The sequence below is a fragment of the Tamandua tetradactyla genome, chromosome 1, assembly GCF_023851605.1.
Source record: "Tamandua tetradactyla isolate mTamTet1 chromosome 1, mTamTet1.pri, whole genome shotgun sequence".
Classification (NCBI taxonomy): domain Eukaryota; kingdom Metazoa; phylum Chordata; class Mammalia; order Pilosa; family Myrmecophagidae; genus Tamandua; species Tamandua tetradactyla.
This window is the reverse complement of record NC_135327.1, coordinates 100664375-100690652: the sequence shown is the minus strand read 5'-3', so window position 1 is coordinate 100690652 and position 26278 is coordinate 100664375. Positions and strand designations below refer to the sequence as shown.

General features: G+C 36.0%; 2 protein-coding genes, 2 long non-coding RNA genes and 1 pseudogene across 13 annotated transcripts in view; 3 read left to right on the top strand and 2 right to left on the bottom strand.

Moving 5' to 3' along the window:
* KLHL7 (kelch like family member 7) overlaps positions 1 to 10536 on the top strand; it is a 110721-nt gene extending 100185 nt beyond the window's left edge. For all 7 annotated transcript variants that reach the window (XM_077121841.1, XM_077121851.1, XM_077121859.1 and 4 more), the window contains 2 exons: positions 7954 to 8051; positions 9125 to 10536. In XM_077121841.1, coding sequence (XP_076977956.1) covers positions 7954 to 8051; positions 9125 to 9408 — 382 coding nt within the window. In that variant the 3' untranslated portion in view covers positions 9409 to 10536. The remainder of the gene's footprint in view (positions 1 to 7953; positions 8052 to 9124) is intronic.
* LOC143650772 (uncharacterized) lies at positions 293 to 21767 on the bottom strand. 2 transcript variants are annotated; one of them, XR_013159669.1, is made up of 4 exons: positions 21289 to 21767; positions 12946 to 13139; positions 9185 to 12235; positions 293 to 4836 (listed from the first exon to the last, which is right to left on the bottom strand). It is a non-coding gene; the product is annotated as an uncharacterized LOC143650772 (long non-coding RNA). The 2 variants fall into 2 exon arrangements; XR_013159668.1 differs by having other exon boundaries at positions 9185 to 9374.
* The window catches only part of NUP42 (nucleoporin 42), a 51463-nt gene continuing 46613 nt past the window's right edge, over positions 21429 to 26278 (top strand). For 2 of the 3 annotated variants that reach the window (XM_077121938.1, XM_077121930.1), the window contains exons 1-2: positions 21429 to 21635; positions 24517 to 24745. In XM_077121938.1, the coding sequence (XP_076978053.1) occupies positions 21515 to 21635; positions 24517 to 24745 (350 nt within the window). In that variant the 5' untranslated portion in view covers positions 21429 to 21514. The remainder of the gene's footprint in view (positions 21636 to 24516; positions 24746 to 26278) is intronic. The other variant, XM_077121948.1, reaches the window with a different exon arrangement.
* LOC143650768 (uncharacterized) overlaps positions 24476 to 26278 on the bottom strand; it is a 102646-nt gene continuing 100843 nt past the window's right edge. The window contains exon 3 of the long non-coding RNA XR_013159667.1: positions 24476 to 24714. This is a non-coding gene — a long non-coding RNA (uncharacterized LOC143650768). The remainder of the gene's footprint in view (positions 24715 to 26278) is intronic.
* LOC143678840 (SH2 domain-containing protein 4A pseudogene) lies at positions 25701 to 26254 on the top strand (annotated as a pseudogene).

The window sequence follows — 26278 nt, the reverse complement described above, 5'->3', positions numbered from 1 at the left end:
TGTGGGATTGTGAAAACCTTGTGTCTGTTGCTTCTTCTATCCAGGGTATGGACAGATGAGTAAAAATAAATAAATAAAAATGGATAAAAATTAAATAGATAATTGGGGAACAAAAGGTAAAATAAATTGGGTAAATGGAAATACTAGTGGTCAGTGAGAGGGAGGGGTATGGAGTATGGTATGTATGAGTTTTTTTCCTTTTATTTCTTTTCTGGAATGATGCAAATGTTCCAAATCACCACATGATCATGGTGAATGTGACTGCTGTAAAAGCATATAACTTAAGCCCTAATTTTTTGTAAGCATTTTTAAATGCAGCTACTTTTAAAAATAAAAACATTTGACAGTTGTGTTATATTGCCAAACCATAGCAGAGGTTTCTTCCAGTTTCACTTTTACATGTTTACCAGAATTATGTTAATTAACAGATAAATTATAATTTATATATTTGTCCTGCCCTTTTTATTAAGTCTCTCCTTGTTGTAGATGAAGCTCTGACTTCATATAGTTGACACATATACTTTTGTTGTTTTTTTATCTTTTTTGTTTATTTGTTTTGACCACATATACTTTTATAGAAGCATTAGAGCAAAGTAGTGTGACTGACAAGTAAATCAGATTGTTTCTATGATCTGTAGCTTTTTTCTAAGAAAAACTAAAACCATGACTAACATTATACCATTTTTAACATAGTACATATTAGTATTAGAATTTGACATGCACAGTGAGAACAACTGTCAAGTTTTTAAGAATTTTTATATAGTTTCTAAATATATGAATAATATTTAACCCATGCACCTTTAGCTAACAACAGGATAGAAAATCCCCTTTAACTGCTGTAATACTTCCCAATCACCTCCTATGCAATATGTTAAACTATTTTAGCACCTCACTTTTACATGATGAAAGAACAAATTTTTTGTAACGGTTTTCTTTCAGAAGTGAGAAGAATTGTATTCTGAAACAAAGGACAATAAGGCTAACAGAAGCAATAACAAAGATACTATTTTGATATTTACACCAGGACAGAATACCTGGATGACTAAGAAAAACTTTTTAAAAACTTTTCATTAAGAGCTGATGATCAATTCACATTATTTTAATATTTTAAAAGAGAGAAAACTAAACTTTAGTTTTGTATGACTACATGATGTTTTAGTTTGTAAGCTGCCAGAATGCAGTGTATCAGAAATGAAACAGCTTTTAAAAAAGGAATTTAATAAGTTACAAGTTTAAAGTTCTAAAGTAGTGAAAGTGTCCAAATTAAGGCACCAACAAGAGATTGCCTTCACTCAAGAAAGGCTGATTCGTCTGAAACATCTATGTCAGCTGGGAAGTCATGTGACTGGTGCTGCTGGTCCCTTGCCCCTGGATTCCATTGCTTTCAGGCTCTGTCCCTGTGGGGATTCCTGACTTTGCTTCTTTGGGGCTGGCTTTCATCTCTTGACTTCCTATGGTTCTCTCCAGGTTCTGGTTTGCATAACATCTCATGGCGACGTCTGCTGGCCTCCAAGTATCTCCAAACATCCATGTCTCTGTTCTCCAAGTGTCGGTATCTGTGTCAGCTCTGCTCTTCCCAAAATGTTTCCACTTTTAAAGGACTTCAGTAAACTAATCAAGACTCACCTGGAATGGGTGGAGTAACATCTCCATCTAATCAAAAGATCACACCCCAGTCAGGCACGCCACCTCTCCATGGAGATAAATATGGCTAGATTTCTGGGGTACATAATAGATTCAAACCAACACATGTGTTTTGACACAAAAGCCTTTTTTAATAAAATACATATACTATAAACAGGCTTAATAAATGTTTGGTCATCATTGACTATGACGGACACAATCCACTTTTTTTTTTTTTTTTGCATGGACAGGCATTGGGAATCAAACCCAGGTCTCAGCATGGTAGTTGAGAACTCTGCCACTGCACCACCATGCCTGCCCACAATTCACTTTTATAAACTTTCTATAACTTTCTATATCCACTCAGGGCTTGTAGTCCGTGTACAAACAAAAATTCACTTTTATCAGAGAATATGATCATCTTAATATGGAAAATAATGAAAATACTGTCCCACCTATAGTCTTTATCCAGACTGCATATAATTAGAAATAAATTTGATAACAAATTCACAAAGCTCTTTGAACATGCATACTTCCAATAACAGTATTCATGAAGGGGAGAAGAGACAGATACTACAAAATAATAGAAGAAAGAAAAGTATGTTTGGGTTTGGAACACAGCCAGGCATTTATATACTTTATATTCACAACACACAAATGATTACTTTGTAATATGCCTAAAATCTTTCAGTCCAATTCAGCACTACCTTCAAAGGTTCAAAGAGCCCAAGTTTGAAATATAATCAACTTTTAAAATATTAAGGGATTTATATCCAGAAAAATACCTCAAATTTTTCTTAATATTACTCTTAAGTGCTAAATAATACCAAGGATATGTTAGTTCACAAAATTAAGTTATGGCCTCTAAAAAAACTAGTTCAGAGGTTTATTTATTAAAATGCTACTGTTTATTCAAAAATCTTAACAAGTGTCATCTCTTTTATGAGGTCTTCTTAGGTTATTTTTTATTTGTCTGCTTTTTCAAATCCTTCCCGCATTTTTATTCCTTTATTATTACTGTCTTACACTATGCGCTGGTACAAATATTCTCTAACTAGAATATAAACTCCTTGAAGGTAACTATTATGTCTTCCTTATTTATGACAGCACTTACCAACAAAAATGTATTGCTTGAAATTAACAAAGCCACTACAAATTCAAATTTTTCCACATACTGAAATAACAAATGGCAAAGTAACTAAAAAGCCAGATTCTAGGAAATCAAGGTTTTACAAAAATTTCATTTATATTTCTTACTAAACTTATCTCCTAAAAAGGATATATTTAAGCACCAGCATATTTTCATTTTATTATTTTATATAAATGTCATTATTACCAGGTACATTGCTCTATTTATACAACCTCTTTAGTTAGGCTATTTTTGAGAGGAATTTTGAGAATGTACTTACAATACTACCTTATTTTATCAGCAAGCTTGTATAAATTTAGGGAGAACATACCTAAACAGAATAAAATTGTATTTGTTTGATTTAAAAAGTCATCAGAAAAACAGGAATCAGCCTAGACTTTGGCACTGCAATTTTGCAGCTGTATTTCCTTTCTTATTCTTTTCAATGGAGGTTAAAAAAAATCCTTGTTTTTATGATATCCTAAAAGTACAAACAACCTTAAAAGTACATTAACTATCAAGTTCTGGGAAATATACTGCAATTATTTAATTTGTCCCAAGACTAAATCCAGGAAAACTTTTTCATAGCTCTTAAGGACTTTTCATTTTACTTACTGAAATTTAGCAATTAGATTTTATTCAGTTACTCCTATCCAAAGGCTATTCATATTTTAATAATGATCTGATTACTATGGCTACCATTGCAAAGGTATTATTGGGGAAAAAAAATAATTTTAACAAACATGGCCTATTCCATAGCATTTTTTCTATGCCTACTATTTCTGATCTCCAGGCCCAGTTGAAGAATTTTAAACCACACCTCCCCCATCTTTCTGTACCTAATCCTTCCCTCATAGCTACTTTGGGTGATTAAACCCAGGGGACAGGAATAGGTGGGACAGAAATAATGAGGTCTGGTCTGTTGAACTTAGTTTTAAAAGTTCTAAATGAGGGCAGTAGGATTTGAGAGTTTCTGTGTCTTTCTTAATTATTTCCAATTCTTAGATCTGTTTCACTTAAAGCTGTGACCCAGACAATTGGAAAAGGTCTCTCTGCCTTTTCTAGAGGCAGCCCTCTGGCAGCCTTCTGCTGCTTTACGGAAATTTCCAGGGGCTGTTTTTTCTAATGTCCAGGTTTGTTTACAGTAATTATAAAAATTAAGACTTTGAACACTGCTACCCAGAGGTTCATTTCTTCTGAGACTCTACGGGTACTAATTTATATATGTGTGTGTGTGTATATTTATATGCACTTATTCATTTTTAAGCAATTCAAATAGAGCTTTTTAGGATTTTTTGTTAATTTGTTTATAATCTGGAGGTATGCGAATATACATTGAATGGGCAGACACAAAATAGAAAGTTAATTGCACAAGAAACAAATACTTTTGAGAGGGACAAATATAGGATTGAATATACATAATCTTATCCCATTTCTGCTTTTTGCAGAACAGTTATAAAGCCATTCCCAGGCCATTTTGCTCCTGATTCTAAATCATACTGAGGCCAGATTGTGTTACAGAAGTAAACCTTTTGCTCATAGACTCATAACTACAATCTTTCCAACTTTTCAATATAACCCAAAAGGTTCCCATTTTAAAGAATTTTCATAATCAGTAAACACTCAGAAACACTTGACCAATACAAACGCAGTAAGTCACTATTCTAGTTTGCTAGGTGCTGGAATGTGATATTCCAGAACTGGAACAGCTTCAGCTTTTAAAAGGAGGGATTTAGTAAGTTGCAAGTTCACAGTTCTATGGCTATCAAAATGTCCCAGTTAAAACAAATCTATAGAAATGTCCAAATTAAGGCACCAACAAGAGGTTACCTTCACTCAAGAAAGACTGATGCAGTTCAACCTTTCTCTCTCAACTGGAAAGGTACATGACGAATATGGTGACATCTGCTAGCTTTCTCGCCAGGCTTCTTGTTTTATAAAGCTCCCCTACAGGCGTTTCCTCCTTTATTCCAAAGGTCTCTGGCTGCATGGACTCTAATGGTTCTTGTGGCTCTCTCTGTTGCTCTGTCTCTCTCCAAAATGCTTCCTCTTTTTAGGACTCCAGTAAAGTAATCAAGACACACCTGGAATGGATAGAGTTACATCTCCCTCTAATCCAAGGTTAATTGGTGAGTCACAATTAGGTGAGTCACATCTCTGTGGAGATCATCTAACCAAGTTTCCAGTTTATAGTACTGATTAGGGATTAACGATCAGCATTAAAACATGGCTTTTCTAGGGTATGTAATCTTTTCAAACCGGCACAGACACCAACTAACATATTGATATTTAACATTTGCTATATAATTAACACAACCATTAATAATAACTAGACCAAACACACCAATTAATAATTAAACACACATTAAATGCTTAACATACTGATTAACAATTAAATAGGCATTAAACACTAACTATACCTAGGGTAGCATACCAGCTAACAGTGAAACAGGCATACTTAATTTCATTAAATACAAATTAATTGTTGGATGATTTAGTTTCCAGGAGTATATCAACAGACAAATTCAGGGTGGGGTTTTAAATCCTTTACAGACAAACACAGGTCAGGGCCTCAAACCCCATACCGAATGGTACCCAGAAAACAGAAAAGTGTAAGAGGCAAAGGGAGGAGCATGGGTGATTACCTGGAAATAAGGTACTAACTTATTACCTGGAAATAAGGTACCACTGTACTAACTTCCTTATCTACTTTTACCCTGATGACCCACAAGACTCTAAAGTTGAAAAACTGGGTAAAATGGATACAAGTGAGGGTCAGTCACAAGATTTTTATAATCACGAGGGCACAGAATAAAGGCTATATAATCATTATCAGAAATCAAGGCAATTGGATTACAGTTCAAAGATCTCAGGTATTTCCCTCTCCAATATGAGAAAGCAACCATAATCATCCCTTAAACCCTAATTTCTTGGTTACAGTTTCACAAGTGGAGAGGTGGGTTGAGGGAAGGAGCTTTATTACGATGCCACTGACCTGGGTCTTGCCCAGCTGTTGGGTGGTGAAGCTGACCTTCTCAGTCCTGCAGTCTGGAGTCTTTCCAGCAGGGAAGCTGAGAACCACCAGCTCCATTGTACCCCCAAGCAAAGTCTTTACCATAGTATACAATGCTCATCTCCCATTGCCAGGGTCAGGGGCTCCTTGTTCACCCAGACCCAGAAGAGTCAGGGAGGCCCTCCCCTCAGGAAAAGAGGGAGAATCAAAGCAGTCCTGAGTTAACACTTGGCCGGAAGGGCAACTCTCTGGGACATATAGCCTTGAACTAGACTTTGGCTTGGTCCAGAGGATCGATAAGAAAATAGAGAACCAAATTTAATATGATAAATGAATTATACCTAACAGATATATATAGGTCCACTGCACTCCAAAACAGCAGGATATACATTTTTCTCAAGTGCTCATGGAACATTCTTCAGGATAGACCATTTGCTGAGTACAAAAAAGGTCTTAGTAAGTATTAAAAGATTGAAATGATAAGGGTAGGCCATGATGGCTCAGCAGCAGAATTCTCACCTGCCATGCCAGAGACCCAGGTTCAATTCCCGGTACCTACCCATGCAGAACAACAACAACAAAAAGATTGAAATGATAAACACACTTTTTTTGCTCATAACAGAATAAGGCTGGAAATCAATAACCATGAGAAAACCAGAAATTTCACAAATATATGGAAGTCGAACAGCACATTCTTAAACAGTAAGTGGGTCAAAGAAGAAATTGCAAGAGATATCAGGAAACATCTTGAGACAAATGAAAATGAGAATACAGCATAACAAAACTTATGGGATGCAGTGAAGGCAGTGCTGAGAGGGAAATACACAGCCCTAAATGCCTACATTAAAAAGGAAGAAAGAGCTAAAATCTAAGACCTAACTGAACAACTGAAGAAGTAGATAAAGAACAGCAAATTAATCCCAAAGCAAGCAGAAAGAAAAGACATAACAAAGATTTAAATGGAAAATAAATGAAATGGAGAACAAAAAAAAACAATAGAGAGAATTAATAAAACCAGAAGTTGGCTATTTGAGAAGATCAATAAGATCAACAAACACTTAGCTAGACTGACAAAGTCAAAAAGAGAGAAACTGCAAATAAGTAAAATCAGAAATGAGAGGGGGTCATTACTACAGACCCTGATGAAATAAAAAAGAGGATACTATGAAGAACTGTATGTCAACAAACTAGATAAGTTAGATGAAATGGAGAATTCCTTTAGAAACATGAACAACCTATACTGACTGGAGAAGAAATACAAGAACACAACAAACCAATCACAAGGAAAGACATTAACTGCATCTTCAAAACCTCCCTACAATGAAAACCCCCAGGTCAGACTGTTTCACAGAGGAAATTTACCAAGCACTCCAAGAACTAATACCAATCCTGTTCAAACTCTTACAAAAATTGAAGAGGAGGGTTCACTTCCTAACTCACCCTAATACCAAAGCTGATAATGATACTACAAAAAAGGAAAACTACAGACCAATCTCCCTAATGAATATAGGTGTAAAAACTCTCAACAAAATACTTGCAAATTGAATCCAACAGCACCTTACAAGAATTATACACCATGACCAAGTGGGTTTTATTTCAGGTATGCAAGGGTGGCTCAACACAAGAAAATCAATTAATGTGATATAGCATATTGATACATCAAAAGGGATAAACCACATGATCATCTCAATTGATGCAGAAGGGGCATTTGACAAAATTCAGCATCCTTTCTTGATAAAACACTTCAAATACAGGAACTGAAGGAAACTTCCTCAATAAGATAAAGGGCAAACAGGAGAAATCCACAGCTAACATGTCAACTGTGAGAGACTGAAAGCCTTCCCTCTAAGATCAGGAACAAAACAAGGATGCCCACTGTCACTACTGTTATCCAACATTGTCCTAGGAGTTCTAGCTAGAGCAAATAGGCAAGAAAAAGAAAAGCCATCCATACTGGAAAGCAAGAAGTAAAACTCTCATTATTTGCAGATGATATGATCCTATATTAATTGCCCTTAATCCCTTTTAAACCTTTGTTTTCTAGCCTTCCAGATATTTTTCTGTGTGTGTGTACACATGAGTGGTAAATGAGCACTTAATTGGGGTAACAGGCCTATCTTAGAAATTAGTATGAGTCTTTTTACTTCCTATGAACAAGTATACTAAAAAGTTTCTTTCATGATTTCAGGTGGACTGAGCTGTGTCCAATGATTGAGGCTAGGAAGAATCATGGACTGGTATTTGTAAAAGACAAGATATTTGCTGTGGGTGGTCAGAATGGTTTAGGTATGTGATATTAACTTACTCTTCAACTTTCCCAGTGAGTCTACTGATATTTCCTTACCTCAATTTACTGAAGCATTTCTTAAAACCCAGAGGCAAACATTTATCACATACATCATTATACCTATTTTTATAGTTTCTTGGAGCTAGCATACTTTATGAAACATTACAGGATGTGTAACATCCCTGCCCATAAAATGTCAGTAATGGCCACCAGTCACCGACAATCTTGGGTGGCTCCTACACATTTCCAGATACCCCCTTGGGAAATGGTATCATACCAGTTTAAGAACTGTTGAGCGGTAGACATACTTGAACTTATGCCTCTAACATTTTTTTAAAGACAAATTTTAGGGCTTGTATCCAGGTTCTGAATGGTAGAGTTTCCTAAATGTTTTTAAACATTGCATTAAAATATCAATTGTGGTAACATATATGTGACATAAAACTTGCCACTTAAACCATTTTTAAGTATTAGTTCAAGAAGACTATTTTTTAAATGAGTAAATTTACCTTTTTAGTGTTTTAAATAATGGTATACAAATGAACTTTAAATAATCTTAAATATTGGGGAATCTAGATTGAATCTAGAGATAGTCCACAATTTCATTTTAGTCAGTACCTTTAAACATTACTTAAGTATAACAAAGAAATAACTTCTTTCCCTTCTCCTGTACCATCCATTGCAATTTTCCATAAACTGGTGAACAATAAATGGTTGAAGAAAAGAAAGAAGGATATTGAATGATTATAATCAAAGGGAAAGCCATTGTTTACCTTTTGATTTTCCAAACCAGATTATTGTAAATTTGTAGATTAAATATCAACATTTATGATTCTAAAGCCAAAAATAATAATAATAAAGTTAAATTAAGTTTCTATTGTTTTAAAGTAAGGCTAATAGAATGTTAATTAATGTTAGAATTTACCGGTAGATACATGGGCATTCATTGTAAAACTTTGACTTTTCTGAGTATTTTAAATTTTTCATAGTAAAATATTGGGAAAATACTACTTTGAGAGCTTAGAATTGTACATATAGTTTTTCATGTTGTTCATGTTTTATTCTCTTGAAGGTGGCCTGGACAATGTAGAATATTATGATATTAAATTAAATGAATGGAAGATGGTCTCACCAATGCCATGGAAGGGTGTGACAGTGAAGTGTGCAGCAGTTGGCTCTATAGTTTATGTCTTGGCTGGTTTTCAAGGTGTGGGTCGTTTAGGACACATCCTTGAATATAATACTGAAACAGACAAATGGATCGCCAACTCCAAAGTCCGTGCTTTTCCAGTAACAAGTTGTTTAATTTGTGTTGTTGATACCTGTGGAGCAAATGAAGAGACCCTTGAAACATGAAAGAGTAAACTTCAAGACTCATCAGAGACTCAAAAATATGGCCACCAGTGCTTTGTTCCAAGATTTTGGTTACAAAATTTTGATTTAGTGGTTTGTTTTTTTTTTGGTTGTTTTTTTTTAAGAAAGTTTCAAGTAACGTAAGATAAAATAGATACTGTTTTAATATGGATTTCCTTACTTAATTAGAAGATCATATTTAGCTGGCTATACAGCCAGGAACATATCTAGCAAGAAAACTTGAAAAATTATAGCATTTGGTGAAAATATGAATTCTTAAATGAATTTCACATTTTTAACTATGATTATGACAGACTGAGTGATTGGCTTGTCAGTGAAGCAGCTTCATCTTAGCTCTAGATTCTATTTTCATACATCATAGATGTATTATGTAGTTTGATCTGTTTATTTCTGCTCAGTCAGTAACTAAGGACTCCTATAAATTACCAGCCATGGCAAGCATCTCTGATGGAGCAGCTTTGTCTCACATAATTTTGCTTGTCTTCATTTGCTTCTTTTAGTTCCCAATGTATTTCATTTTAAAAGTAAGCCCAGAATGAGTAAACACATACACATACACACACTCATAAAATGGCATAAATGGATTTTGGGGATTTTAAATGTGCCCAACTCCTCAGGAAATATATTCAATCCAATTAAGTTTATTCTGTTTTTTTAATACAAAATATCAAGATTAATGCCATTATTAATTCACTCTTTTACCCAATGGTTAAAAAGGATTCTGTCTTTTCAGTCCTCATTGTTAAATAAAATTCAATCCTAATAAGATAAAGCTATTTATAACAAATTTCTAGATCACTAGAATAGCACTGATAGTTGTACCACAATACCTACACTGACTGAATGTCTTAAAAATGCCAAAAAGATACATGACTTTTTTCCTTTAGCAGGACACATCAGCAAAATATTCAACTCAGTGGTCTCTAAAAGTTTTGTAAAATTTTCAGTTTTAAATACATGTCAAATCTTATAGTCATTGTTTTTATGTGGTCAATAAATCTTTTACAAACCCAACTACTCATTTCTTTCTTAGTAATGTTTTGCCCTTACAGTATGTATGGAATGAGCCATATAAAGCTGTCACCATCAATGTTTTTATCTATTAATATTAAATATTTTTTAACTTAAAACAGACTACTCAGTTTTATTCATCTTCATCTTAAATGTGTTTTTATGAAGCCATGTTTCTATTTTAATTTTCATTGTGTTCTTATAAAGAATATTCTTGATCCCTACAACTTTTTATATAAAAAGGGACTTCAAAAAGCACGATGGGGGGCCAGCCACGGGGCTCAGCAGGCAGAATTCTCGCCTACCATACTGGAGGCAGAGGTTCATTTCCTGGTCATGCAAAAAAAAAAAAAAAGCACGTGGGTATATTTATATTTATGCAGGGCTCTTTATGTGTCTAACAGCTTTACTAAACTATAATCATTTACCATACAATTCACCCATCTAATATGTACCAGTCACTGGTTATATTTGTTGTGAAATAATAGAACCCATCAAATCTATTTTAAAACATTTCCCTTATCCCCAAAAGAAACCCTGTACCCAGAAGCAGTCATCTCCATTACCCTCCAATACCCTACACAATCCCTGGTCTAGGCAACCAGTAATCTACTTTCTGCCTCTATTGATTTGCCTCTTCGGGTATTTTTATGTGGGGTTTTAAATTGTGTACTTCACTGAGAAATGTAGCTAGTTTGGTTTTTTTGAAGGCCACGTATAATTTTACCATATTATCCTATCATTATATTACTTAATTTAGTAAAGTAATCTCCAATGTGGAATTGTTTCAGATATTTTCAAATGCACTAGCAAAATGTAACAACTGACTAGAACCACTGGGAAGTATGTAGATAGGTTGCTGTAGGTTATCATTAATGTCTCTTTTCTGCCTTAGAAATACTGTGCAAAATTGTCAGTGCCAGAAAAATGAATTAAAAATGCAGTCTGTTGAAAAGGACATTTTTAAAATTTCCTTTTCCCCTATAATATCTATCCTGTAAAGTGCTCTTTCTTTTTTTGAAGTAGACATTTGCTATGTTCCAGATTGAAGGAGACAAAAGTAGTATGACAAAGGATTCTGAAACTGGATCCTTTTCCTTTAAAGGACATTATTGGAACATTTAACAAAATAGAATGGGGTGTGAGGATTAAATAGTAGTAATGTATCAAAAATGTCCTGATATTAATGACTGTATAGTGGTTACGTGGGAGAATGTCCTTGTTTGTAGGAAATACCCAACTATTTGGGGTGACAGGGCATCAGGTTAGCAACATTTTCTCAAATGGTTCCAGAAAAAGCTTCTTTGTGCTGTATTTCTAACTCTTCAATAAGTTTGATTGTTACAAAACAAATGAACTATTAAAATAAAAGAAAGAATAGTTTGTACCAGGTTTCCCTAGGGTTTCCACAGATCCCACTGTCCCCAAACACAAACGTGCTTGAGCAAGAACAATGGCTCACTCTTAGCCCCATCATCCTAAAATCATGAGGGACAAACCTATAATCCAATAAAGTCAGATTTATTGATTTATCGCAATGAAGGAGGCTGCAGACCAGAGGAACTGTAGGGAGTCTCATCATACCAAGGAAAAGATGGAGTTATGATAGGATTTGGGGGAAGGGAGTTTAGGAAAAATTTAAATGAAGCAGAGTTTTGATAGGCAAAAAGTAAAGAGAGATGTGTGTAAAGTCATCAATATCAGGTCTGGATTGAGAAATGTATGTTGTATCATGTTTCCTTGTGTTACCTACCGGACAATGGCCATGGATTCTTCTGCCCAATGCAATAACCAATTCCTGAGACACCCGGGTTTCAAAAAGAGAAAGAATTTATTACTAGGGGCAAAGTAGAAAAGCAGATGGCCTATCAGCCCCAAATGTCTTCCTGAACTGCAGTAATTCTGATAGTTTTATTAAAGAAAAAGATGGGCAGGTTTAGGATAATGAGCACAGTAGCCCCAGATGATGTAATTAGGGGTAACCAATTATTGAGCATGCACAGATTGATGGCTTAGTCACAGAACATATGTAAGAAAATGGCAAAATGAGATATACGTGACTTGCAGGTTAAAGTCTAAGCTACTGTGCACTCAGGCCCATTTTGGTTAGATCCAGCCTTGGTTATTAGAAAACTTTTGACTTTGGGTGGGTTAGTTTTGGGCTGACCCAAGACCTTTCATTAATAAACACTGGGGGCTGACTTTAGTGATTACAAGACTCTAAAGGTGAAAAGCTGGATAACTGGGTACAAATGAAGTTTAGTCACAAGGCTTTTACAATCACAGAGGCAGAAGGACTATACAATCATTATCAAAGACCAATGCAGCTGGATTGCAATTTAGAGATTTCAGGAATTTCCTTTATCTACTCCAAATTACCAGAAAGCAGAAAAAGAATATCCATATAATGATTCAATAATCAAAATCATCCCTTAAATCCTGATTTCTCAGTTATACTTGGGAACTACAAAGTTAAAATATGGAATGTTGTTTTCAGAAACTCCTTACCTGAAGCTCTGTTTAGTTAGAAATTCAAACTGCCTCTGTACATCAAGGTGACTTAGATCCTCCTTTCATTCTCACTGATGTTAATTTTAAATGGCAACGTTTATGTGGCACTCAAAGAGCAAGGTTTCTCAGTGCATAAGAATGTAGTAGTCACTCAAAAGGGTTGCTATGATACTTTTCAGCTGTAGGGTGTGCTTAAAAAGAAACATTGAAAAAAGAAACATTGTTTCCTATAACTTCACAGCTGGCTTTATCCTACTCTATTAGACTCCCTGATGAATGGCTGGTGTTAAGTAAAACACAATGGCTGCCTGAATTGGGCATCACCAGAAGGGACCTTTCTGCAGGAGGATTTTCCAGGAGCCAAAACAATTGACCTAAAGGGGCTTTCTGGGGAAAAAAAATTGAATATAACACATTCTACAGTATTACAGATAAACAATGCCTGATGATAAACCCATTTCAGTTCAGTAGAGATAGCCTATCAGAATGGAAAAGCATATCATACTAATCCATGTATCTTTGCCCCTACTTCGTAAAATACTCCTACATAAAAATGGAAACTTAACATCAGCCAATCAGAACATTTACTCACTTGCTTATGCATTTGCCCTATATAGCTCTTCCTTTTCACTCCCTAGGTAGAACTCCTTTTCACCTGCTGATTGGATGCTGCCCAATTCATGAATTGTAAACTACTCAAACTCCCATAAATACCTTGTCTAATATTTTAAGTTTTGGCAACAGAAATGGGCTCCAAAGGAGACCTCTAGTAAGGGGTATGGCCTGTAAATTTTTTTTTTTCTGTTCGTTATATTTTTCTGTTGTCTTTTTATTTCTTTTTCTGAATTGATGCTAATGTTCTGGGAAATGATCATGATGATGATTATGCAACTATGTGATGATATTGTGAATTGCTGAGTATATGTGTTGGGAATTTTTGTGTTTCTTGTAATTTTTTTTTAATTAAAAAAAAAAAAGGAGACCTCTAGCGGCCCCTGGAGGCAGCAAAAGGCTAAAAATTACCTTTGTGCTCTCTAGGGTGGGTGCCCAGAGAGCAACAAGTGAGTTCCTCTCAGATCTGAACTCCTTAACTTGTCTTGAGCTATCCAACTTTGTCTGAGCAGAGTTAAAGTCTGGGGATCAGACTAAGAGTCCAGTTCGAGTCTGGATAAAACAGGTCTGGGAATCAGACCATAAAGACATGAGATCTTGATTAAGCAACATGGACTCTCCTTTTGATATCCATCAAGAATATTTGAGAGGCCCTCTAGAAAAAGAGGATCCTGAAGACCCCAAAAGCAATGAAATGCATTTTTAAAAACTGGTATAATGGGACATCAAAAAGAATTAATGACTCCAAATTAGCCTAATTAAAAGAACTCCCCACAAAAGCTAATTAAAAAAAAAAACCAAAAAGCTTAAGCCAAGACAACAATGACTACAGATAACTCCTGCTGTGCCTTTCACCCCTTCTCTTTTTTAATTTTTTTTTATGTTTTTTATTGTGAAATATATATACAAAAAAGAATAAATCTCCAAGTACATTTAAGTAAGTAGTTTTAGAATAGATTTCAAAGTTTGGTATGGGTTACAGTTCCACAATTTCAGATATTTCCTTTTAACTGCTCCAGGACACTGAAGACTAAAAAACTAAAAAAAGATATTAATGATTCAACAGTTATACTCATTTGTTAAAGCCTATCTTCTCTGTTATAACTCTTACTTCTCCTTGGATCCTTCTCCCAATCTTTAGGGATATTTGGGCTATGCCCATTCTAACTTTTTCACGTTGAAATGGTATAGGATAAGGGAATGGAACTAGTTGATGTTCTTGGAGAGACTGGCCCCTCTGGATTTCAGGACTTATCCAGCCTAGAAACCACCTGGAGGTTATAGTTTCTGAAAGGTAAATTTAGTGCATGAAACTTTTGTAGAATCTCAGATAGAGCCCTAGGTGTTCTTTAGGGTTAACAGGAATGACATTGGTTGGGGTTTAGCAAACTGTAGAAGTTAGCAACATCTAGCTGAAGCTTGCATAACAGTAGCCAACAGAATAGCCTCTCAACTCTACTTGAATTCTCTTAGCCACAGATACCTTATTTTATTATTTCTTTGCCCCCTTTTGGTCAGGAAGCTGTTGTCGATCTCACGGTGCCAAGGACAGGCTCATCCCTGGGAGTAATTTCCCACATTGCCAGAGAGAATTTCACCCCAGGATATCATGTCCCTGGTAGGGGGTAGGGTAGTGATTTTCTTTGTAGAGATAGTCGGCTACTCTTTATCCTCTTTCGCCTAATAATTCTGAATCTATTAACCCTCTTTCTCATTTACCATTTTACTTAGAACATGAGAAAGCAAAGGAAACTTAGCAGAAGATACACTTTAAAGTTAAGAACTTCTGTAACCATTAACCTGTAGTTAAAGATGGGACTCAGAGACATAAGTATTCATAGAAAAATTTATAATTCTTTGGGTGTATACAGTCTGGGTTACCTGATCTATATTAGTTGGTACATATATTGGTCTGAACCTTAGAAGCTGAATGCTGGAAGGCAAAAGCTGATTGGACTGACCCAGAATGGAACCTAGAGCATCCCTCTTTTCACAGTAATATTAAGTTAGATACGCTCAAGAAATAGGGCAAAGCTTCTAGAAAAATACACATCATAGCAAAAAAGAAAAAAAAAATCTTAAGTTTCTTACACAAAAATCAATGGAAAAGCATTAGCAGTCACATTAAGCACATAACCACAATTTGTTCCATCTGCCAAGAACAAAAATTCTGATTAAAATATAAGAAGGGGGCAAGAACAGAAAACCAGTTATTTATAAACTAGTGAGTTTTATATTTCTGTTTTCTGTGTTTTAATGTGTGATTTATGGCTGAAAAACTTTATATTGAAGTTATAAGCTCTCTATTGGTATGTCTGATTATATTTTCTTATCTTCAGATGGTATTACCAATTAACTTATAAAATTTCTTAAAGGAGCTCTGTTCAAATGGGCTTAAAGATAAATAAGTGCTTCTATATAAATTAATATTCCTAAAGTTTCAGAAATTAAGGAAATTGAATGCATATTATTTCCAGTGAAAAAAATAGTATTCATAGAACTAAATCCAAGTATTTCCCCCAAAATTCAAGTTTATATCATTTAGGTAAACCTTTGGCAAATAGTTTGTTATTGTTAAATAAAAACAGCTATATTTTCTGATTTATCACTATTAAGTACAACACAAGAAGATATTTTTATTCTACCTGGGTATGTCTGTATAACACAAGCATACAATTTTATTGTACTTGGGTATGTTCTCCCTAAATGTATACAGGTTTACTGATCAAATAAACTAGCATTATAGCTACTAGATGTTTCAGATGATGAAAAATGTAAATTTGTGTTTAACCAAATTGAGTAATTGTTCTGACTTTATTTCAAAAGTAATTGCGTTTTATAAAATGTTATCTTGCAAACAGTTTCCAAGATCTTTTTGGTAAATTTAATATGTAAGGTATGTAGGATGTGTTTTTTTGTTTGTTTTAAGGAAAAAGAGAGTAGTTTTGTCCTAAAGTAAAATGACTGGTAACTAACTGGTTGTTGCAGAATGAGAAACAGGAATGTGTAGGTCGAAATTTGAATGGATATAGACAGTTGTAAAAGGCTGATGAAAAAAGAATTTTATTTGTCATGGTCAAGTTTGGCTAAGATTTGTTAGGTCTATAAGATTTTTAAGAGTTTTGTTTTTCTCTGTTAAAATGACAAAGTTTTCTTCAATTATTCATCCACTTTTAGTAAGGGGTTGTAAAAGGTTTTTCTTAACCATCAGAATAATTTGCCTAGCAAGCAAGGATTTGGTATCTTATCAGAATAATTTATGTTTTATATCATCATTTATTGTTTTAGAGAACATCTCACTTCTGAAAGAACTTCTTTGTTTTAACAATCATGTTAACTCCTCTATTTATTTTTTAAATCTTTTAACTGTTTCATAGTGACTCATGACCCTATTTAACAAAATGTTGAAACCTGACCATTTTTTGCATTTTGCCTTCTCAAAATCAAAACCTAAAAGACAACTTTTGATCTCAAACTGTCTTTGGGATTTCCCAGAAAGAGCCTGGAAATGAAGGATTTATTCTTTTCTCTTGTAAAAAGAGAGATGCTAGAAATAGTTAGGCTATTTGATATGTTGAGAGTTGCAAAGTATGCTGGTTTGAAAGGATTTACGTATACTAGAAAACCTGTGTTTAATCCTAATCCTATTTTGTAAAGGTAGCCATTTCTTCTAATTCCTATCAAGTACTACAGGTTGGAAACTTGGTTAAGTAGTTCCACGGAGATGACTCAATCAATTGTGGTATTAAAATTGATTAGATGGAGATGGAAACATTTCTCCACCCATTTCAGGTGGGTCTTGATTACTTTACTGGAATCCTTTAAAAGAGGAAGCATTTTGAAGAAAGCTTGAGATTGTGAGAGAGGACAGCCATGACAGAGTCCCTCAGTCAGTGACCTTTGGAGATGAAGGAGAATGCCACAGGGGGAGCGTCATAAGAAGAAGCCTGGAGAGAAAGCTAGCAGATATTGCCATGTACGTTTCCAGCTGAGAGAAAAACCCTAAATGTCATTGGCCTTCTTGAACCAAGGTTTCTTTGTCTTAGATTGGACATTTCTATAGACTTGCTTTAATTGGGATGCTTTCGTGAGCTTAGAACTATAAACTAGCAATTGATTAAATATCCCATTTAAAAAGTCGTTCCTTTTCTGGTATATTGCATTCTAGCAGCTAGCAAAATAGAACACATGGGAAGTGTTGTCAAATTACAAAAGATTTTCTAATCTTCCTCTGACTAAACTGTATGAATAAAATGTCATTAATAGAAATATTTTAGAAATGATGTGAAGTTCCTAAACATTTGTCAATGTCTTCACTGTCCTTGAGATGTCCTAGTACTGATCTGAGGTTAGACGACAGTACAGTGTTATTGGACATAATTTCAGTTATTCTTAAAGAAATATTACATGCCTCAGAAACAACTAAATTTCTTTCTCAACTGCATTTGTAATGGGCTCTCATCAGAACTTTCACTTTTGTAAAACAGGAATAAGTTAAACATGGCCTTTAACATCTTTTGTCAACAACAGATAGTTTTATTCTGATACTTCCCTGAAAACACCTGCAATCAGCTACAGGCTAGGGGACTTCATCTTTAACCAAAGCACTGTCTCAGGGACCCAAGGAAAAGATTACGTCAGGTACTCTGGGGCAGAGAATTCTAATGACATAGCTTAAACAATTTTGAGACCATACCACTGGACCAAGTCAAGAGCTCCAGAATTCAGTGAAGAAACCAATGGGTTCAAGAGATTGCTAACACACAAAATCAAGCAGAACAAATTACCTATATCTGAATGAACTAATAAAAAATGATTATAGGTTTTATTTAAATTATTGCTGATGTTTTCATGTTCAATTTTCTAGATAGAAGGTTCCTTTACTCTTTTCCCTTATGCTATTGGTAATTCATAAAACATTTATCTTTTTCTCCCTGCCTGATTTGTCCAGAATTTGGAAACTCGTACTGAATATCCTTATTTTTATGGAAAAATAATTATTTGCATAGCTTCAATAAGACTCTATTCTCCTGGTTAACAAAACAGTGGTTATATAACCAAGGCTTTGACTGGAATATATTTGCAAATGATGCTCATTTAATCAGAAGTGACCAGACACTTTTAAGGAACTAAGTTGACTATAAGGAGCCAATAAAATCCTTTTGTAAAATCAGTCTAGTTCTTGACTCCAGAGTTCCCACCTTTATAGTCTCTGGTTCTTGACTCCAGAGTTCCCATCTTTATAGGTGAGCGTGTTAGTTTGAAAATTGCCAAAATTACAATATACCAGAATTGGAATGGCTTTTATAAAGTGAATTTAATAAATTACAAGTTTACAGTTCTAAACCTATAAAAATGTCCAAGCTAAGGCATCCAGAGAAAGATACCTTAATTCAAGGAAGGCGATGGATCTGAAATACCTCTGTCAGCTGGGAAGTCATGTGACAGGCATCTGCTGGTCCCCTGCTCCTAGGCTCCATTGCTTTTAGCCTCTGTTCCTGTGGGGGTTCCTCACTTTGCTTCTCTGGGGTTGGCTTTCATCTCTTGGCTTCCCCTGGCTCTCTCCTGATTGTGGCGAGAAATTTCTCTAGTTTCAACAGAAAACTATAGCACACTTGTGGATTATCAGATTACGCTCTTGTTTATCCTCTGAGTTATTTTTCATACTGCGTACTTTGTAAAGTGCAGGTATGGCTTTGTTACCTACATGATTTTGTTACCTACATGATTTTGTTACCTACCTGTAAACTGGATGGAGCCTGTGAACTTGCATATAATGTCTACCCTAAATGCCAGTCAGAGAGTTAACTTAGAATCTTATATACATCAGGCCTCAAACTGAAAAAAGAGGGATAATACTCCCCATCCTTTGACCTACAATAATACAGGATCCCACTCCTTCATGTGCACTATACCTTCTCTAGGAACTTATGGCCTTGAGTGAACCGTTATAAATATATGTAAAGTTATGAAACAAAGGTTTAACACAATCCTTGATGTTCTTCAAGTCCTCCAGGCTGAAGGAGACAAAGAAACTTCAGTGGTCTTGCAGAACAGAAATGCCATAGATAACCTGACTTCCCATGAACAATGTTGCTTTTATGTTAAGTGTGGCACAGTGATAAGTAACCTACATATTTTAAAGGACCAAGTTAAGATATTTTGTGTTATCAGTCAGGTTCAAAAATTTCAGTGCACAGTCCTACTTCCTGACCTGGGTTGTTGGTTTAATGGAATATGGGGACAACAAGAATACTTCGGATTTGTGCTTTTAATTGTGATTATCAGTCTGTTTTATTATTTGTTGTGTAATCTGTTTTATTTCTTGTTTCAAGAACACATTCAAATTCCTTGTCATCCTTGAGACAGATTAGCTACTCTTAAGATTGCTAATTAAAAGAAAAGTGAGCTAAAATTGGGCCCATCTCTAGCAGACTGAGACTAAAAATAAAAGTAATTGACCCCTGACTCAGAGCAAGGGCTGTACCCATAACCCACTCAGTTGAGTAGTAACCCCACTCCAGTGGTCTTAAAATGTAATTTAAAACCACCCAACCAAACCTCACTGCAATCAAGAAAATAAAAAAAGGAACAGAATAACTGATGGAACAATAGAAATCAGAAATCAAAGCTTGTGACCAGGGTGTTTTGGTTGGGTTGCCAATGAGATCATTGGATAAATGACCCACAGAGGGCACTGTTAAGTAAAATGTAATGGGCACCTGCATTGGTGTTACCAGGAAGGACTCTTTGGTGATTTTAAGCTATATGCAGAAAAACATGTTGCTAAATTTAATCCATTCCTACGGGTGTGGAACCATTGTAAGTAGGACCTTTTGGTGAGATAAATTCAGTTAAGAAGGTGTGGCCCACCTCAGAATGGGTCCTATAACTGGAGTCCTTTATAAGCAGAGTGAAATTCAGACAGAGAAAGCCAGAAGAGCAGTCAGAAGCTGGACATCAATGGAATCTAGAAAAGACTGCCAAAGGGCTTGTCATATGACCCAGGAACCTAGGATCTGGCAGCCAGCCCCAGAATGCTGTTTTGGGGGGAAGAAAGCATGGCCTTGATTTGGACTCTCTTTCAGTATCAAAAGGAGTAAGTTCCGATTGTTTAACCTGACCAATTTCATGGTATTTGCGCAGCCTAAGAAACTAAAACAGAACCCTTTCCAAGAAAGGATTTTCCAGATGATAAAAACAATTGATGACAGGAGCTTCCAAAAATGGAATAAAACAGACTCTACAGAATTACAGATAAGCAAATACTGGTGATAAACTAGTTCCAGTTCGGTAAAGATCAGAATGGACAGGCACACCACACTAATCAAGTATAGCTGCTTCCCACTCTGTAAGACACTTAACATCAGTCAATCAGAACATCTCCTCCCTTGTTTCCGTTGCCCTACATAAAGCTCCCTCTTTCCACTCCCTAGGCCGAGCTCACTTCCATAAGCATTTTGGGGGCTGTTCAATTCCTAAATCGTGATCTGCTCAAGTACGCTCACATAAATGATATCCTGCCTAACATTTTAACACAGGGTAGATTTTTACTTTACCCAAGCTAATTTTTACTTTTTATACAGTAACACAGGAAAAGAACATGTCGGTCTCTCAACCATAGCTAATCATCCTCTTGGGACCTTGCTTTCCTCTTGGAACTTGAGCCATCCTACATGTCCCAGACCCTGCTCCGGGGTGAAACGCAGCTTCCTTTCTCTCCCTCACCCTTCAAGCATCCCGCCTTCCAGGCGACGCTCGACCTCAAGGAAGCCCTGTTCTTCTAAAATCCTATTGGGTAGACTCACGCCTGTCTTCCCATTGAGGGCAGAACAAGAGCGAAGCGGACTGCTCCAGGCGCAGGCAGATGACGTCACAGCAACGGGACTGGGCGCCGTCGATTGTTTGGGTAGGACTCTCGGTTCTCCGGGGCTCCGTCGTTGACGCAGTTGCAATGACCATCTGTCAGTTCTTCCTTCAAGGCCGATGCCGCTTTGGAGACCGGTGCTGGAACGTACATCCCAGCGCTCTGGGTGCGGGCAGGGGACGGCCACAACCACAGCAACAGCCCTCAGGTGAAGTACCTTTAAGCCCTCCGCCGCTTGCTGAGCCTGGGGAAGGCCTGGCGTGGGGGGCCGTGCGGCGGGAAACCGGCAAGCTCCCCGACATCGGGAGGCCTAAACAGAGAGCGGCGGGGCTAGCGCTGAGCCGCTGCTCCTATATCAGGTGACCCGACGTGCCCGACGTGAGCGTCCGCCGGCCCCGCCCACCCCGCCTCGCGTCTTGTAGGCATGCGGTCGGTGTTTGTGTACCTGCAGAGAACAGCGCTTTGGCTCTCGAAGCTCTCAAAGCTAATCCCAAACAGTGAGTTTTTACATCGCAAGTATGTATCGAAACTACTTTATCGGAGCATGGCAGTGGTGTGGAGAATTCACTTATCTCGGCCCATTTGCCTCCTTGAATGTAATTCAAGGAAAAGGCTGGCCATGTGGAGCAGTCAGGGCTCTTGACTTTGGAAAAAACATGAACTCCTTTGAAAAATCTGATACAATATGTAGAGTCATACTGCGGAAGAAATGCACATGCTCATAAAATTGAGGGTAAAGTTGTGAGTGGGTGATGCGCAATTAAGAATAGTCTGGGACTTCAATTAGAGATATGAATGACGCTGCGTTGGTTAGTACTGAGGTAAATCAGAATACAGGATAAAGGTGATACTGACTGTACTTGTAAACTTCAACTTCTTTGTGATACCAAAGGAAGAGATGTTAATTTGGTACAAAATTTATATTTTCTGTAGCATGCCATCTAATTTAACCTCTATGATTGGTTTATTCAAATATAGGGAATGAGAACTTGTTCTGTACAGGTTAATATAATACCCTGATAATATCCCAGAGTAATTTGGACAGAAATTAAAAAAGTATCTTGCAAAGTTCCCTTGAGGGACTGGGAAAAAATGTGGGAATATTAAACTTCCCTACCTGCGGAATTCCTGTTATTCTTACAAGCATTAGGGATGACTAATTTAATAAGCCAAGTCCTCCATCTTGGAGCTTGACATCATGAGACTTATTCCTGCAAAGGAGAAGCTAAGCCTACTTGTAATTGTAAGAGTCACCCCTAGAGAACCTCTTTTGTTGCTCAGATATAATCTCTCTCTACTCCAACTCTGCTAATAAACCCACTACCTCCCCCCACAGTGGGACATAACTTCCAGTGTAAATTTTCCTGGCAACATGGAGTATGACTCCCAGGGATGAGCCTGGTCCTGGCATTTGTGATTGAGAAGGTCTTCTTGACCAAAGGGGGAAAACGAAATGAAACAGAATAAATTTCAGTGGCTAAGAGATGTCAGATAGATTCGTGAGATCATTCTGGAGATTATTGTTATGCATTATATATAGAAATTCCTTTTTAATTTTGGTATATTCAAATAGTTAGAAGGAAATACCTGAAATAGGTGAGCTGTGTTCCAGTAGCCTTGATTCTTGAAGATGATTATGTAACTATGTAGCTGTCATGATGTGATTGTGTGATTGTGAAAACCTAATGACTGACACCCCCTTTATCCGGTGTATGGACAGATGAGAAAGAAAATAAAAACAAAAAATAATAATGGTGGGGGGAGATAAGGGGTATGGGATGTTTTAGGTGTTCTTTTTTATTTTATTTATTTCTTTAGTTTTGAGTAATGAAAATGTTCTAAATTGTGATATGAATGTGCTACTGTTGATACTGTGAGCCATTGATTGTATACTTTGGATGATTATATGGTATATAAATATATCTCAATAAATTGCATAAACAATTTTTAAAAAAGAGCTGTGTTGGAGGGAGTGATGGAGATCACATTGACTTGCTCCCTGGGCTTATGTAATTTCCAAAGCTTTGGAGTATTTCACTGGACCAATTGCAATGATGCAATAGGGACTGTCTTCAAGAAGAGGAGGGCTCTGACCCCTTCAACCTCTTATGTCATCCACAATTGGTCTAGGAATATATTCCAAACCAAAAACTAGGACTTGGAGTCTGATAAGTGTGAGCATATTTCCAGGGAGAACGAAATGTAATATTTGACATTCTGTAGATACTCTAAAGTAGAAATTAGAGAGTAAATGTTGAAAGGATAGTTTGATAGATTAAAAAAAAAAAGTGCAATTAAAACTCTTGGCAAGTAAAAGGTGTATTTAGTTCCCAGAAATAAATATGTGCTTCTATAATTAATAAGTATCAAATCCAAAAGCAGTATACAAAGGGTTGAAGCATATGTCTTCATTTGTGTCATCCTGCAAAAGAATTGAGACTTTAAAAACTAAGTTACTATTAACCCTTACTCAAGGGGTCTGGTCCAACAGTCCCGCTGGTTTTAAGTTTTAAGTTAGTGAGTTGGGAGATGAAATTTCGTAATGGGGTATACTTTTCATCACTCCAATTGTTTATATAATTTAATGGCATATCTCCTAATTGAGCCAGAAACCAGCTGAACTACCCGTTATATCGATTCCAGCTAGTTTTTAGAATGTAGTAAGTAAATGGAATGGGTGGAGTGATAAGATTAAAAACAATTTAGAAAAAGAAGAGCAACAGGAAATGTCATTGTTTGATTAGTTGTATACTTTCTATCCGCTTCACAATGGAACAGTTATTTACTTAATAAGTTTATGTCAACTAAACTTAGTAATATATCTTTTTTTTTATGAATTTACGGTTCTCTCAGTCTCATTAAACAAAAATGCGATTAAGCCATTATGTGATTTGTTGATATTGCTATTAACTAGATGTTGAAAATGAAGAAATTTGTCTTTTAAAAAGAGTGGAAATGTAATGCTTGTGTAATTTCTAGAACATAATAAGACAAATGTAATGATATTTTTAGAGATTTTAAAAAGATGTAGCCTTTCAGTGAGGAGTTAATAGTAAAATTGTTGAGGCTTTCTTTATTTTTTATTTTAGGTAGTAACAGACGCGCATGGAATACCCCTAGCCAGAGATATTCCAGTGTAATCCAGCCATCCAGTTTCTCCAAATCCACACCATGGGGGGGCAGCAGAGATCAAGGAAAGCCATCTTTTGGTTCTTTTGATTCTGGAGATTCAACTAGCAGAAACAGGGGGAGTGGATTGTCTCAGAATCCGTTTGTGTCACTTAGCCCTGATGAACAGAAAGATGAAAAGAAACTCCTGTAAGTGAAAGCCTTCCTGAAAATTATTACCCATTTGTTTATTTTTTAAAAAAACACCTACAATATTTTCTTTTAAAAAGAAGTAGTACATTATTAAGAAAGTTAGAATAAGAAAAAAGAAGAAAGTCATATATGACCATATCAGTAATAACCACTATTTGGCTGTATGTCTTACTAGACTTTATTTTCCTTAAAAATGTGTTATCTTTCCATATCAGTAGAGTGCCTTCTTAGGGCTAATTATGCTTTTTCCACTGTCTTATTAATAACACTGTATTGCAAATATCTCTCTAAAGGTAGTCCTTCTTAAGTTTGTTGTAAATTGTGTTCTTTACAAGATATGAAGTAATTTAAAGTAACTCATGATCTTGGAAGTCACTTATAGCATCTCTTATTTTTCTTTTTAAAACTTTTAGTTTGTAATCCTATTCAAACTGATTTAATTTGATTTTTTTCATTATTGTGAAGTTGATTCAAGCCATTTTTTGGGAAATTCATGGTAGAATTTATGATTGGTGCCAAAACAGTGCCTGGCTGTCTCTCTTCCTTCAGCTCTTGGCTCCCAAGATGGAACTTTAATATGCCAGTTACTCTTTTACTTCCCATAATTAAATTAGAACCAGTGGCGAACATTTTGAGCCATGTACTATATAAGTAAAGAACAAACTCTCCTTCCTGTATTTGTTGAAATCATAAATTTAATACAGTATTCTCTGTGATATCCATCATTCTGTTCATTGCAGCATTCTGCATGGGGGAAGACACATTTCGTTTACAGCCAAATCTATCATGGCTTTGCCAGCTAATCAGCTATATGGATATCGGTCTGTTTCCTCTGCTGGAAAATGTGAAAATTAGACAAAATAGTCTCTAAAGTTCTGATGTACTTTTAAAATTTTATGATTCAAGGCATACCTGGAACTTTTGCCACAGGTCTGAAAGATGCTGAAACATATTATCGAAAATGTGTGTAGATCCAGATCTACTGGCAGAGCTCAATGAAGAGCAGAAACAGATCCTGTCCCTTAGGATGAGGAAGGAACAGATCCAACAATGAAAAGAAAGAGAAGCAGCAATGGGGGGGCAGGTGGAGGGATAGTCCTTTCCAGTAAAATCCAGATTAAAAAACAGCAAATCTCTTCATTGAAAACTGGAAGCCAATGAAAGGTAAACATCATGTAAATAAGCCCTCTGATGTGCTCTGTAATGAAATTATTGCTGAGAGGGCCTGTCTGAAAGAAGAGCTGGAAGTGGGAGAGCTCAGAAAAACTTAGGCAAGAGAATTCACCAATAGCTTGAAAACAAAATCACAAACTGCAAGCACCAAACAACTGGGAGGCTTAGGACATTTGTAGGAAAATGATAGAAGAGGAGAGATTGGGGCAGTGATCTAGACCAGCATCAGCCTTAGAAGATAAGAAAATCCAATTACCCTTCAGGTCTTCAAGAAATATTCAACATGCAAATGTTCTAAGAAATGATCATGATGATGAATATGCAATTATGTGATGATATTGTGAGTTACTGATTATA